This window comes from Galeopterus variegatus, unplaced genomic scaffold (genome assembly GCF_000696425.1).
Source record: "Galeopterus variegatus unplaced genomic scaffold, G_variegatus-3.0.2 Scaffold1889, whole genome shotgun sequence".
Lineage (NCBI taxonomy): Eukaryota > Metazoa > Chordata > Mammalia > Dermoptera > Cynocephalidae > Galeopterus > Galeopterus variegatus.
This window is the reverse complement of record NW_007728000.1, coordinates 275,301-291,426: the sequence shown is the minus strand read 5'-3', so window position 1 is coordinate 291,426 and position 16,126 is coordinate 275,301. Positions and strand designations below refer to the sequence as shown.

Here is a 16,126-nt window from a genome sequence, read left to right as displayed (position 1 = left end):
AATCCTAAAGGGAATTTGCTAATTTCTAAGTCAGAAAATACAATATTCTTTTTTTTTTTTTAAAGATGACAGGTAAGGAGATCTTAACTCTTGGCTTGGTGTTGTCAGCACCACGCTCAGCCAGTGAGTGAACCAGCCATCCCTATATAGGATCCAAACCTGTGGCCTTGGTGTTATCAACACCGCACTCTCCCAAGTGAGCCACAGGCCGGCCCTGGAAAACACAATATTCTTAAAGCAGGAAACAATATAGAATAATATTACACATCTCACCTGTAGCAGCTGGATTTATCAATCCTGCAGAACCACTGTTTGCAATCTGTGAAGGAGCCTGGCTCAGCCCAGTAGAAGGGGTTCCTAACCGAGGAAACTGTTGAGAACTCATTTCCACCTGCAGTGTATACAGTCATACAGTTATCACTAGATTCTGGGATTAGAATCAATATTGAGAAATTAAAGCACCGTTAGAACCTAAGATATCTTCTCTTGCAAAAGCAAATGCAGCATCATTTACTTAAAACAACTTGTGATCAATATAACTGCAGACATTATCTAAATTAGTAAGTTTTTGACGTACTAGGTTCAATTAACATCGTTTATTTGGTGTTGGGGGATACTATTACCCTCCATAAATACTTGTGGATTGCTATGCTAAAAAAATCGACATTGAATCCTGTACAACATTCAGATGGATAGGTATTACCACAATGCATATGCATCTCTGTGTAAAGTTTTATGGAAAATGGCATGTCCCTGAAAGACTCAAACCTCAAACCAAGGTAAGCAAAACTGATTAGTATGTCAGAAGGATTCAGAGGGGAGATGCCCAGCCCTGAGAAAGGATTAGAAATCTTACATCGAGACCTGATGCAAAAGCAATTCTCAAATGCTTTTCTGCAAAGGCCTCCATGTACGGATTTCTTCTTTCTCTCTCTTTCTCAGACCCCCACTAAGTCGCAGAAACCCGAGACCTTCTCCACCTTCTCTAAAATCAACCCCCGTTTTTCCCTCAGAAGCCAAGCTCTGCCGGTCTCTCCTGCTTCGTCCACAACCCCACCCCATCCCTAATTCCCAGCTGAGATCGGAGGACACAGGTTTCCAGACACTTCGGGTGTCTGAGACTCCCTCTCGGGGATGGGGGCGGCGTTCTGAGAAGCCCCACGACAAGACAAGCAGTGTGCCTCTATACCTGTAGCCTCCGCCCGCCGCCCGCCCCCCCAGCCTCCATCTCGCCGGCCTGGGGGTGCCGCGGAGGGCCCATCTCGGCGGCAGCGCTAGGCTCCGAGGACGCGGAAAGGACTAGTACCAGAGTGAGCCCGGGACCCGCCGCTGTCCAGCCCCGCCGGCCCCCTCAACCCCGCCACCCGGCCGCCGCTGGCTCCAGTCCTTATCCCCCGATCCTGCCAGCCCAAACCCCTCGAGGATGAGCCAATAGCAGAGGAAGACAGGCGCTCCCGGCGCGGGGGGCGGGGAGCTGGGAGGCCCCGCCTCGGCCGGGGTCTGAAAGCAGCGGGCGCAGGGCCCGGATGTGGAGAGTCACTTTAAACTGCTGCAGGAGCCAAACTCTCTGGGCCGCCCGCCCACCCGCGCTCCCCCGGCCGTCCGCTTCCCCGCCAAGGCCCACGTCCGCCACGCCCCCACGCCCGGGTCAGCCCACCCCTCCCGGTGTCTCTCCTTTCCTCGCCGCAGGACACCCGGGCCAACCACCATGATCAGCGTGTGAAAGAGCCGGGATCCGAGCCGCAAAAGACGAGGCACCTCTGCCCTTCCCCGGGGACGCGCAGCGGGACGGACGCGGCAGCCCGGCTCGGCCGCCCCGCCCCCTCGTCTCCTCCCCTCCCCTCCCAGACGCCCGTCCCGCCATTACCTGTGTGTTACGCTGAGTGGCCGCCGCGCCGCCTCGAGCTCGCTCCCGCACGTTCTCCGCTTATGGGGCCGACAACCTCAGGCTCGAGACCCGCAGCCGCCGCCGGGGCGATAGCAGTCTGCCCCCCACCGCTCACTCCAGCGCCGCTGCTTCCGCCGCCGTAACGAGCCTCCCGCCTATTGGCCGGGGCAGGCCCCGCCCCCCTCCAGGGGAGCGAGTCACCGCTGTGCGTGTGTAGGAGAGCAGACTGGCCCGCCCCTCGGGGCCGCGGCATTCTCTGGGAAATGTAGTCCCCGGCGTCTGTAGGGCGGGCCAGGGAGGAGGTAGGGAGCGCCTGGGCGGGGATTCCAGGCGGCCAGGCCAGGGCAACACACCCCTTTGCTGTCTGGAGCCGGTTCTGCCTTTTCTCTTTTGCCGAGTGAGACGATAGTGGATCCCACTCGTTTGCTTCAGCCTGACTGCACTAGGTTTCATATTCCCGAAGAGGGGCGCGGTGGGGGCGGGAAAGAATAATGGAGGCTGAGTGCAGCGGGCCAAAGGATTCGCAGGCAGGGCTGAGGGTGTCCTTACTGTGCCCGCTTCCCCGCTCCGCGTGTGGGATTAGATGTCACCACCGAAGGCCACGGCAGGCAAAACCTAGCCTCGTGGGAAGATAGGGCGCGCTGCACTGGAACGACTCTACTGGGTTCGCGCCGGGCCTGTCCCGGAGCCGAGCACTCGCCGGGTGAACGCAGGCCGGCTCGGAAAGGAGCTCCGGGTACAGAACCCGGGAAGGCAGCTGTGCACCTGCTCAAGTTTGCCGGCTTATAAAGTAGCGAAGGGGGCTGGTTTTGTTTGGGGTGGAGGGTTAACATTTATACATCTGTAGAAGTCTTAGCCAAAGCTGCTGAGGCAAAATTTGGCCTAAGAGATTACGTCCCCCTCTTCCCTTCCCAGATGGTAATTTAGGCCTGGAGTTTTGTTGATTATTTAAAAAGTAAATGGGGCTCAGATCCCTTCTTCCTATTATGCACAGTTGTGTAAGACAACTGCTTGGTAAGCAGAGAGTAAGGATGAGTCTCAAATAGCCCTCCTTCCTCAAACGACTTTTTTCCTCCATTCTTCTTTCATTCTCAAACTTCTGAAAGTAACTGGCATATTATACTTTAACCTCCTCTCTACTTAGGCAGACTCTACTTATTGGATTCTGCTCTTGCCACTCTTCTCAAACTGCTTCCCCAAAGTTGCCAATACCTACTTAACTTCAAACCAGTGATCCTTGCTTAGATCTCATCTTGTTTAACTTACTGATCAGTAATTCCTTCTTAAGATGTTCTTGCCTTAGCCTCTAGAACCATGCTGTCTCCTGGTTCTACTCCTGTCCTTTTTCTCATAAAGATGCCATTCTCCAACGCCCCAACCAACATTTTTTTTTTTTTTTTCTTTTTTGGTTGCTGGCCAGTGCAGGGATAGGAACCCTTGATCTTGGTGTTATAAACACCACCCACTAACCAGCCAGCCTATACTGTCTTCCTAAATAGTTTAATGTATTCCCACAGTTTCAAATATCATCCTTGAAAATTTTATCTACATGGTGACCTCTGAGTTGTACACCTGCATTTTCACCTGCTCTAACAATCCACATAGATGTCTTACAAGCCCCTCAAACTTAACGTGTTGAACACCTTTACTGAGATGCCCTCACCTATGTACTCCTCCTGATTCCTAGGTTTGGTTAGTGTCATCACCATTCTTTCTGCCTTCAGCTTCATACTTGTTTCACAGTCTTCCATCTCCCAGAGTCACCATATTGCATTGATATGTACCTCTGTCCCTTCATGCCAACTGCTTCCATAGCCTTGTCTCAAGCCTTCTTTATTTCTTGTCTGGATTATGGTAATGCTGCCCCCACATGAATCTCTTCTTACCCCCAATCTGTCCTCACAGAGTTCTTTTCCTAAATCACTAATCTGAGTTTGTCCTTCCCATTCATGATGTTCCAGTAATTTCAGAATATATTCCAACCCCCTAAACCCAGTATTGAAAGGACTTAGTAATTTAGTCTGTCCTACCTCTCCCAACACTGGATACTCTCTCAACAACAGTTTCTACCAGTTCTTTGCACGATTTGGCTTTCAGCGTTTTGCCCTAGCCTGAAATGCCTTCTGTAGGCCTCAGTCCTCAGCAATCATCTAGTAGGGTTCTACCAATTCTATAATGTTTAACTGGAAAGAAAATAATCTCTCTTCTCTAAGAAGCCTTCCTCAAATTCCTGTCCTTCCTCCATCCTCTTGGATACATCCATGGGACTTGCTCAGTACCTCTATTACAGCACTGATCTGTGTCTAACCAATGTTTAACTGGAAAGAAAATAATCTCTCTTCTCTAAGAAGCCTTCCTCAAATTCCTGTCCATCCTCTTGGATACATCCATGGGACTTGCTCAGTACCTCTATTACAGCACTGATCTGTGTCTAACCATATTCTTCTTGGAGTAGGCGGAAAGAGAAATTACTCATCTTTATATTTCCCCTCAACAGGGTTTCAATAAATGTTTGGTGGATATAATCACAAACATATTCATAGTACATGAATGAAATCTGTTTTCCTTAGTTACTTGTGTCAGTCTCTACTGCTTTATTCATCCACATGAATAAAGTTCCTCAAATAGTGGACACTTAAAGGAAAATAGATGCTTCACCCATTGTTGTATTGCTAGGGTTTAGAATTTCCACCCACTGAGTTTTATGTGCTGAAGACACACTCTGTGCCCCAGCTGGCTGAACCTTCCATACTCAAGTATTCAAACCCATTGTCAGTTTCAAGGGTTTATTAGTGTCTTGAATTCTTTAAAATGATGCTGTCCACCCAATATAGTTTGAATGCATTAAGCAAAGGTACCAACAGCCACCATATCTGCTGGATGGTTTTCTAGAGAAAAGCAAATAACTACTGCCTTTGTCTGCCAACAAAGAGGACAGGTTCTTTGTGCAAGTGTCCTGTGGAGGTCAGTCAGATGTCAGCAAGTGGTCCACAAGTGTTGGTGAAACTCTTGTGGGCCTGCTGGATCCAGATAGTTCTCATTCTGTCACAGCCTGGGTGGTCCAATGATACTGACTCTTCGTGGTTCCTCTCCATCCAGTTACTTCCCTTTGCCCAATTTTCCAGCCAGGTAAGGTTAGTCCCTTCCAGTCCACTCATCTGTAAAATGAGAATACCATTTTTTATTTTCATTTTATAATATAGATTAAATGAGCTACATCTATAAAGGATGTGAAGCTTTTGAACTTGCCCACATCTGCTGTTTTTATAATCTTCATCTGTTTGTTACCCAGGCCAAACTCAGCACCAGTCCTCCCAGCACCACATTCTGTACTGCTGTTCCCACCCCAACTGAATCTATGTTAGGTGTGGTGGACAGACTCTAGGATGGTCCTTCACAATCCTCTCCTGGTGTTCATGTCCTTGTATCATTCCTTTCCCTTGAGTGTAGTGGGACCTATGACTTTCTTCTAACCAATAGCATATGGCAGAGGTGATGGGATGTCACTTCCTTTACCACATATGTATGACTCTGTCTTGCTAACAGACTCTCTCTAGAGACTCTCCTTGCTGGCCTGATGAAGCAGCATGTAGCCCATATGGCAAGGAACTGCAGGTGGTCTGTAGGAACTGTAGCTACCGCTAAGAGTTGAGGGTAGCCTCCAGCCAAACAACGGCAAGAAGCTGGTGGTACACTCAGTTCTACACCCAAGGAAATGAATTCTGCCAATAACCTTAGTGACCTTGGAAGCAGATTCTTCCTTAGTTGGGCCTCCAGATGAGAACACATCTTCAATGTGTTCTCAGCCCAGCAGATACCTTAATTGCAGCCTCATGAGATCTTGAGCAGAGGGCATAGCTAAAACATGCCTGGACTCTTGACCCACAGAAACCATAACATAATAAATATTTGTTGTTTTAAGCTGCTGAGTTTGTGGTAATTTGTTACACAGCAACAGATAACTAATACACCAAGAGTTGGATGACATGTAATCCTAGGGCAGCTATTTTGTAGGCTATTGGTGAAGAGCCACAGGCTCCTGGTCAGTCCAGGTACTGGGTGAGCTGGTTGCTATGGCTTACTAAGAGATGTTTGCCCATCTTCCACCCACTGCTTGGTGACTTGGCCTCTCTGTTTCTGCTTTTCCAAGCTGCCCCTGACTGTTGGTTGTCCCTGAGAACTCCACACTGCCCTGTTCTGTCTCATGGTTTCAGCCAACTCCTGGATCAGCTTTCTTATGGTTTTCATGGGGCTCAGGCTTTTCAGATTCTGTTCCTTCTATTCTCTCTGTATCATTTTCAAATTCTGGAGAAAATCGAGAAGGTTGGTTGACTGCATTCTTCCTACTTTGGGTAGAACTTTCATTCCAGACAGCCTTCCTATTCCATCTCATTTCTTTGACCCAGCCAGGAAAGATTCTCCACTTTTAAAAACTCATGTGCTGATAACACCAAGATCCAAGTCAATTCCTGTATCAGCCAACCACCCTCCCCCCATCTCCAAAAAGAACTCACGTGATTAAACTATGCTGCCTGGATAATCCAGGATCACCTCCCTATCTCAAGGTCCATACCCTTTACCACATCTGCAGATTTCCTTTTGCCATGGAAGATAACACATTCACAGGCTGGCATCTTTGAGAGTAGGTAGGGCATTATTCCACTCACCACACTATACTTCTAGTTAATCCCTGGGAGTCAGAGGACCTGGTTTCTCTCCCAACTCTGCTACTAGTTAGCTGTTTGACACTGGGCCAGACACTCTCTATCTTTGAGCTACCATGTCACTCAGGAGTTCATGTCCTGGGAAGCCATGTTGGTAGAGCCTGCCATACAGGTTGACACTGAGGTAGGACTTGTGGGTCCAGGGCAGATGGAACATGTCAGCTACCTAGAGGCATCAGGGTGGATTGAGTCTGAGAATGAAAGCAAAGCTCTTCCTGAGGTGGGGAGCCATAGGGCAGGCTGGAGAAGCCCCATTAGCTGTTCGTAGGGTTGGGCCCAGGCTGAGCCTGAGAGGCAGAGCAGAAGCACTGAAGCTGGATATCTCCATGAAGTCAGGAGGAGGCTGGGCTGTTGGAGTTCACCACGCTGAGGGCCAGCAACACTCTGAGTGGCTAGTCAGTCAGCATCAGAGACTTAGCACAACCCCAACAGGCAGCAGGGCTGGGTCTCACATCCACTCCCTGGCCCCTGGGAATCCCTGCAGACTCCAGGGGTCTTTTGAGATGCTCAGCCTTTTCCCTTTTGACTCTTGGTGGCTTGGGGCCAGGCCCTCAGAGCAGTTGGGATATGAGCCTGTTCCTGGACACAGAGGCCATGCAGCCCTATAAAAGACCAGCAGATAGTCTCCCCAGGCTCAGAGTCTTGCTCCAGGCCTGCCTCTCACCCCTTCTATAGACTTTATTTGGCAAATTCCCTGGTACCCCTGCTGCCTAGCTGCTTTCACTGGCCATACCTTTGGTCATCAAAGCCATGAGCTGCAGTCCAGCTCATTTGGGAAGAAGGTGATCCAAAAATACACTTAGGGGCCACTGCAACGTACTTAATGTTACTAAGAGGATCTTAATGTTCATATTCTCTAATTTGTTTTTAAGTTTACAGCTTAATGGGAAGATATTGCATTTAATTTTCTGATTTTTATGAGGCAGACGAGAATAGAAAATAAAGATGGAAAAGCTGATAAGGATTACTTCAGTATGATGACTATTTCAGACCCACATGTCTCCACGTCACAAGACTTCCTCTCACAATAGGCTGGGCACAGAGTTCTCTAGAGATGTCAGTGCTGTTTTTTAGTATTTGGGTACACTTTGCTATTTATTTTTTTAAATCATGATATTCTTATCTACTCCAATACCTGCATTTTTTGTGGATGTAATGTCATTAATTCAGACATTGGCCAGCTGTCTCCCAATCATTCCTGACACTCTTCTACTTCCTCTTTATCCCTCAACTGTGACAACTTCCCAGCCTTCTCTCTGCTCCTCCCGGCCCCCATATAGAAAAGAAAAGCTAAGTAGGGACCCAGCAGAGGAGTCCTCTGGGGAAGGGGAGGAATCAGAATATGTCAACAGCCACACTACGTCCCAGATTGGTGACAGAAAAATGGAAAGGATTCAGTTTGGTTCTGGCTAAATTGCAGTTGCTGCTCAGAGATAGTGCTCCAGAATGCTGCACTGAAGGGAGCCACACACAGCGGAGAGGTCAAGAAACCCCCCTGGGACACCAGTGTGGCAGCTTCCGGGGGTCCCCTGGATGGAAGAACTGAAGGCAAAAGAAGCAGCAAAGTCTGGAGGGGCCAGAGAGACATTTTGTAAAATTTGCCAATGTTTGTATTTGAAATGTTTTCCCCCTCATCTTATTAATTCTGTTCACTCAAAATAAAATGCCAGTTTTAACACTGGTGTTCCTGTATTACCCCAAATTAAAATGACAATACTGGACTTGTCCTTTTCCTCCACCATTGCAATCACTTGACCACTACAGGCTTGAACAGCTGAGATGGCCCTGGAAAATCAGCTCACATGGGACAAGGGGAGCTGCCTCTTTAGGGTGTTTGGACCAGGAAGCAAACCAACTGGGCCTGTGTCCTGGTAAGCTAGAGAACCAGAGAGCAATAATAGCAATGAAACTAATAGAACTAATAAGTGAATATAGCAAGCTCAGGGGAATACAAGGTCAATATATAAAAATCAATTGTATATATTATAGTAATGAACTTTTACAAAATGAAATTTGAAAAGTATCATTTACAATAGCAACAAAAATAAAATACATAGGGATAAACATAACAAAATATGTGTAAGACCTTAAAACCTCAAGAGATTGAAAGAGAGAAATTAAAGAAATTAATAAATGGGGCCAGCCCGTGGCTCACTTGGGAGAGTGTGGTGCCGATAACACCAAGGCCGTGGGTTCGCATCTCATATAGGGATGGCTGGTTAGCTCACTGGGTTAGCGTGGTGCTGAGAACACCAAGTCAAGGGTTAAAATCCCCTTACCAGTCATCTTTAAAAAAACAAAAAACAAAAAAAAAACAAAAAAAACCTTAATAAATGGAGATACATACCATGTGTTTGGATTGGCGGACTAAATGTTAAGGTGACAGTTTTCCTCAAATTGATCTATAGATTCAACACAATCCCAAACAAAATCTCAGAAAGTTCTCGTGGCAGAAATTGAGAAGGTGATTTAAAAATGTATATGGAAATGCAAAAGACTTAAAAGAGCCAAAACATCTTCAAAAAGCAGAGTAAAATCTGAGGACATACGTTATCTGATTTCAAGTCTTTCAAGACTTACTATAAAACTACAGTAATCAAGACAGGTGGTATTATTTCAGTAAGGACAGACGTGTTGATAAATGGAACTGAATAGAGAGTCTAGAAATAGACCCCCCACATATATAATTAATTGCTTTTTATTTTTTTTATTTTTTTTTCCTTTTTGTCTTTTTTACTGACCGACAACGGGATCGCAACCCTCGGTGTTGCGCCCGTACCGCGCTCAGCCAGTGAGCAGGAACCGGTCTCTACATGGGATCCGAACCCTCGGTGGGAGCGCTGCTGCGCTCCCAAGCGGCACACTCTCCAGTGCGCCACCGGGCTGGCCCAAGTAATTGCTTTTTAAAATGGCACAAAGTTATTCAGTGGGAATATAATCATCTTTTTGATAAATGTTGCTGGAATAACTATTCATATGGAATGAAAACTGAATCTTGACACCTATCTCAAACAATATACAAAAATTAAGTCATGCTGAACTTGTGAATAAGCCCTTCAAATATGTTCAGAGAAAGAAAAAAAATAAAGTTACCATCCAAATTTTTTAGTTATGGAAATATTAACTGAAATGCCTTATAAATATCATTTTTAATGGCATAGAGTGTGGCAAAGGAAGAAGACATTTTAAAAAGGCTCTTCCATCATGCATGGATATAGGACATTTGATTTTTGATAAGAGGTAATAAATTCAGAAATTCCTTTAAGTGATAATATATTTCACCTAATCTGTGCCATTAGTAAGCACTGATAGGAATGCTTGTAGAACTTGTAATTCCAAATTAATGAGAGTAGAGATAGTGCCTGCTGTGCACCCCTTTAAGTCTGATGTATATGGCAAGACTATTGTATGGAATATTTGTGTATTTGTTCATCATATATTTATTCAGTGCATAGTGTAGGCCAGCCATTATTCCTCATGCTGGGAATATAAGATGAACAAAACCGACCTCTACTCATGGCACTTAGAGCTTTGTCTAAGATTAAATCTCTGTCTAAGATTACCCTCCAGAGACTACCAGGAGCAAAGAAGAGCAAACACCTTTCCACACTCAGCACCTCTTGACTCTACTGGATTCCAGAGGAAATGCTAGTTTTCTGCCTACCCTGCATTAGGCCCTGTGGTTACAGAGGAAAGAATCACAGGAGAAAATTCAGGAATAAAAATGGAGAAAGTGACACTTCAGACTGAAATTACCAGACACATCCATGATGTAAAGGAGGAAAAGGAAATGAGGAACCAAAAAAGCTCTTGGGCCAGTTAATTAAACTATGGAATGATCAGGAAATCCAGAGTTCCCTGAAAAAATGGGAATTTCTTGAATGTGTGAAGTGTCCCTCACTGGGAGGAGGAAGAATCACATAGTATCAAAAGGAATTGCCCAAAATAAACAAATGGCATTATATCAAACTAAAAAGCTTCTGCACAGCAAAGGAAACAATCAATGGAGTGAGAAGACATCCTACAGAATGGGAGAAAATATTTGCAAAATACACATCTGACAAGGGATTAATATCCAGAATATACAAAGAGCTCAGACAACTTTACAGCAAAAAACCAAATAATCCAATTAAAAAAGGAGCAGAGGAGCTGAATTGACATTTCTCAAAGGAAGACACACAAATGGCCAACAGGCATATGAAAAAATGTTCAGCATCACTAATCATCAGGGAAATGAAAATGAAAACCATTTTGAGATATCAACTCACCCCAATCAGACTGGCTGTTATAAAAAAGACAAAATAACAAATGCTGGCAAGGATGTAGAAAAAGAGGAACCCTCCTGCACTGTTGGTGGGATTGTACATTAGTACAGCCAATATGGAGAACAGTATGGAGATTCCTTAAACAACTACAGATAGAACTACCATATGATCCAGCAATCCCACTCCTGGGGATATATCCAGAGGATTGGAAAACATCAGGTTGAAGGCATACTTGCATTCCCATGTTTACTGCAGCTCTATTTACAATAGCTACCAATGGAACCACCCTAAATGTCCATCAATGGATGACTGGATAAGGAAATTGTGGTATATATACACAATGGAATACTACTCGGCCATAAAAAAGAATGAAATTCTACCATTTGCAGCAACATGGATGAGCCTGAAGATAATTATTCTAAGTGAAACAACCCAGGTACAGAAAGAGAAATACCATATGCTCTCACTCATAACTGGTAGCTGAATCTATAAATAAACAAATGAACAATAAAGACAGACAGGAAGAAAAAACAATCACAGTAATAAGCTGAACTTTTAGAAAACTAGAGGTGGAAAAGGGGAGGAAAGGGAGGAGAGTGAGGGGGGTTAATGAGGAATTGGTCAAGGGACACAAAGAATGATTGCATATTGTAATGACAAATAAGCTACCTATACTGATCTAACCACCACACATTGTACACAATTATTGAAAATCAACATTGTACCCCACACATATGTACAACAAAATAAATAAGTAAATAACCAAAAACAACCCCCCCCCCAAAACCAAAAGGAATTGCCAAGGTCTCAGGCAGAAGGGCACAAAGAAGAGCTGGTAACAATGTCTCCAAGTGTTGATAAGTTTGCAGGTTTTATAGTACATTATTCATGAGGCCAACCAGAAGCCAAGAAGCAAACCCTTGCCCTGTCCTTTTGGAGAGGGCTTACATTGGATTCTGGGACATAGATGGGAGGACAACATCTTTTCAGGTTCTACCTGCGCAGATGCAACGAACCTCCCGCCTCCTGAGTACGAGCCCCAGGCCTGTGGCAGTCTTGTACCTGCTCAGCCCTTTCAGTAACTGCTGTGGGTCCCCACCACACCTGACCCCCAGCACCCCCATACCCTCTTGATCTTCACGGAGCATCCTCAGATCTTCCATATGGGAGCCCTGGAACATGAACCTTCTATGGTCAAGTCCATGCTGATGTCCTGCCTTTATCCCAGGAGTCCCCAGCCCCCAACAGCAGTAGTTGATCTGACTGATACAGATCCTAAACTCAAAGACAATTAGACCTGGATCCCAATTCTGTCTGAAATACAACAGAATAGTAAGACTGTGTATACACTGGTGTGTGATTCTTTCCTTCCCTAGCCCAATGTAATAAGAATCAAATGTGAAATAAATGAATGACCATGAAAAAAGTAAAAGTAAAATAAAATAATCCTCCAATACAGCCTAGCCAGTTAGGTCAGTTGGTTAGAGCGCAGCCTTGTAACACTTTGCCACAGGTTTGGATCTCCTTACCGGCCAGCTGCCAAAAACCAACCAACCAACCACAAATTATCCTCCAATACAGACAGACATTTAGAAAATTGGAAAAGTATAATGTTGAACAATATAAATTAAATCTAAAATATTGTAAAAGAATTAGAAGTGACAGAGAAGTAAATATGACCAGAAAACAAGGCACAGATGACTAATATCTGTGCTGCTAATAGCAGTGCTAATTGGAATCACTGTTTTATACATCTTGGAACTTTGGTATCCAAAGAATTTTTGTTAATAAAATTAACAACTTTTACTAAATTTGTCATACATCATATTTAGTAAAAGTTGTTAATTTTATTTAGGCAAAGTAAGTTTCCTGAATAGCCAAATTTTAGACATGTTCTGTTCAGAGGCTGGGGCAAACCAGATCCACTTGTACCCTACTCACATGATTTCTAGGAAGAGTACCAAGTGTGGAGTAGAAGTACAATGAGAACCACATTTCTAGTTGAAAAACAATCTTATTTGGCAAATATTTTAAAGGTTGTATTTGGGCAACAAAATTGGCTTACTTAAATAAATTTATTGGCATTAGTAATAAACTAAATTTGCAACCAGAAGGAAAGCATGATTTCAACATAGGATATTTAAGGGTTCAAAAGACATTATTGTTATAGCAAGTTTTTTAAAAAAGCTGATTTCTCTGGCTACAATATGGACAAAGTATTACAATGAAGATACTTCAAATAAGCAAAACTAGAGACATTGTTGCATCTCACATTACCTGTCTTAAACTTTTATTCATTATCATAAACTTTCCATAAGAAATTTTATTTATTTATTTATTTTCATTTTTGGCAGCTGGCCTGTACTGGATCTGAACCCTTGACCTTGGTGTTATAAGACCCCGCTTTAACCAACTGAGTAACCGGCCAGCCCCATAAGAAAATTTAAAACATTAAAGAAAAATATTTAGATAAAATATCCATGTGTTGATAATGGAATTAGATGTGGACCCTGAAGAACAAACTGGTTTCTTATTTACATGACAGATGATTATGAAACATTCAGTAAGATGAAAAAATGTCAACTGTCCAGTAGAAATATTGTATTGTTCTTATGATCACTGTTTCCATGACCTATTAGTGTGAACTAAAATTTCAACCCTGGTCTGATTAAAATCAAAAGCAAGGCCTGACTGTGCTTCTGCTGTGCTATTGTATTGTCCCATGTCTTTCAGGCTGTATTAAATGTATCAAAAAGCATGCACATCCATTGCAATATATATATCTTTCCTGATTTTTTGGAGGGGGCAGATTTACCTGTATGTTATGCACTGAATGATTTCACCTGTATGTTATGCAGTGAATGATTTCCCCCTCCCAAATTCCTGTGTTGAAGCCTAAACCCCCAAGGTGTTGGTATTTGGAGGTGGGGCCTTTGGGAGGTGATTTGGTCACGAAGGTGGGGCCCTCATGAATGAGATTAGTGTCCTTATGAAGAGACATGAGATCACTGATTGATCTCTCTACCATGAGGAGTTACAACCAGAAGATGGCCATCTGTAAACCAGGAAGAGAGCCCTCAGCAGACGCTGGATCTATCAGGGCCTTGATCCCAGACTTCCAGCCTCCAGAATTGTTAGAAATAAATGTCTGTTGTGTAAGCCACCCAGTCTGTTACAGCAGCCTGAATGGACTAAAATACTGTTGTATTTAAGTATTAGTAAACAACATTTTATGTAAATATAATTGTTTTTACTTTACTATATATTATGGGCTGGATTGTGTTCCCCCTAAACTTATATGTTGAAGTCCTAACCCCAATACCTCAGAACGTGACTGTATTTGCAGATAGGGCTTTTAAAGTGGTGATTAATTTAGGCCCTAATCCAGTCTGACTGGTGTTGTTATAAGAAGAGGAAATTTGCGCCAGAGAGACTCTAGGGGCATGTGCGTGCACAGAGAAAAGTCCGTGTGAGCACACCATAGGAAGGTGGCCATCTGCAAGCCCGGACAGAAGACCCACACGAAGCCAACTCTGCTAACTCCTTGATCTTGGACTTCCAGCCTTCTGAACTGTGAGAAAATAAATTTCTATTGTTTAAGCTACCCAGTCTGTGGTACTTTGTTATGGCAGTCCTAGCAAATTAATATGCTATATGTGCAGAGTATTGTTTTATGAAATTGTGGTTTCAGTTGTGCATATGTGTACTGGGTCTCAATGCAAGGTGCATATTGGCATGTAAGTAAAAAATGTTTGAAAACCACTGAGTTAGGGCCGGGCGGTGGCGCACTGGAGAGTGCGCCGCTTGGGAGCACGGCAGCGCTCCCACCGAGGGTTCAGATCCCATGTGGAGACCGGTTCCCGCTCACTGGCTGAGTGCGGTGTGGGCGCAACACCGAGGGTTGCGATCCCATTGCTGGTCCCTGGTACAGGCGCGACACTGAGGGTTGCGATCCTGTTACCGGTCAGTAAAAAAGACAAAAAAAAAAAAAAAAAAAAAGAAAACCACTGAGTTAGAAGAAACAAAGGATTTAACCTCTTCCTTCTGAAACAAGCCAGTTGAACTAGAACCTTCCATAGGCAAAACTAGAGAAACCCTGGCCCCACATTTAGCAGGGAAGGGACTAAGGAAAAGAAACGGCCTCTATGCCTTTGGGTTCCATATGAAAAAGACTCTAGAGCAGTGGAGTCTACGGATAGAATTTAGGGGGGGTCTGTGATCTTGGATGGGAAAGTGTATTTATTTTCACTAATGTCTGTATGAAGATTGCTATTTCTTTCAATTATAAATGTAAGCAACAGATTTCAGTCATATTAGCAGTATTACCTGCAACTTGGTCACAAATAGAAATCACATATATTTTCAAGTCACATTATACAAACTATCTCAAAATACCAATTGCAACCATTGCTATACTCAAGGTATATTGGTTATTAGATTTACTGATGGGGGTTGTTATTTAATGCATTAGTACAAATATTGTTTTCTCTCTCTCTCTCTCTCTCTCTCTTTGGTGGCTTGCTGGTACAGGGATATTTAATGCATTAATAAAGGCACCCTTATTATTATGCACAGATTTGTTTTTATATATCTTGATAATAATAATGTGCACATGTAATTTTTTCCTTTTGGAATCCTATGTATTTTTATCTTATGCATTTAAGAACATTTTTCTGAAAAGAAATCATAGGCTTCACATGACTGTCAAAGGGGGCCTGTATTAGTCCATTTCTGTGGCTTATAACAAAATACCAGGAACTGGGTGATTTGTAAGAAAACAAAATTTATTGCTTATAGTTTTGGAGGCTGGGAAGTCCAAAGTCCAGGGAACATATCTGGTGAAAATCTTGGTGGTAGCAACAGGGACCCAGGGGTCTCACATAGTAGAAAATGGCAGAGCAGTGAAAGAGAGAGAGAGAGAGACAGAGAGAGAGAGAGAGAGAGATCCTCATGAACTTTCCTTTTTAAGCCCTCAGAATCATGCCCATGACTGCCGTTTTTAAACCATTCACTAGGCATGGTCCTCAGAATCTAATCACCTCTTCAAGGACCCAGCTTTCGATTACCATAGTAGGATTTCCTACCTTCTTAACAGTTACAGTGGGGATCAAGCTATAGATACATAAAACTTGGGGAACACAATCGACCATTCTGATCCCTGGCCCCCAAAGTTTATGTCTCTCTCACAAGTAAAGACATTTATTCCATCCGCAAAGTCTTAACTTGTTGCTACTCAAAGTTCAAAGTCC

The 16,126-nt window shown here is 43.9% G+C and overlaps 1 protein-coding gene and 1 long non-coding RNA gene across 6 annotated transcripts in view; both read right to left on the bottom strand.

Moving 5' to 3' along the window:
* Positions 1-1,952, bottom strand: part of SAP130 (Sin3A-associated protein, 130kDa) — a 77,321-nt gene extending 75,369 nt beyond the window's left edge. For 2 of the 5 annotated variants that reach the window (XM_008579457.1, XM_008579461.1), the window contains exons 1-2: positions 1,190-1,388; positions 274-391 (exon numbers count right to left, since the gene is read on the bottom strand). In XM_008579457.1, coding sequence (XP_008577679.1) covers positions 274-391; positions 1,190-1,261 — 190 coding nt within the window. In that variant the 5' untranslated portion in view covers positions 1,262-1,388. Of the gene's footprint in view, positions 1-273; positions 392-1,189; positions 1,389-1,867 lie in introns of those variants that run through there. The other 3 variants (XM_008579458.1, XM_008579460.1, XM_008579459.1) reach the window with 2 other exon arrangements.
* Positions 1,953-4,660: 2,708 nt separating this feature from the next.
* Positions 4,661-16,126, bottom strand: part of LOC103595923 — a 73,182-nt gene continuing 61,716 nt past the window's right edge. Inside the window, exon 3 of the long non-coding RNA XR_551001.1 lies at positions 4,661-5,046. This is a non-coding gene — a long non-coding RNA (uncharacterized LOC103595923). The remainder of the gene's footprint in view (positions 5,047-16,126) is intronic.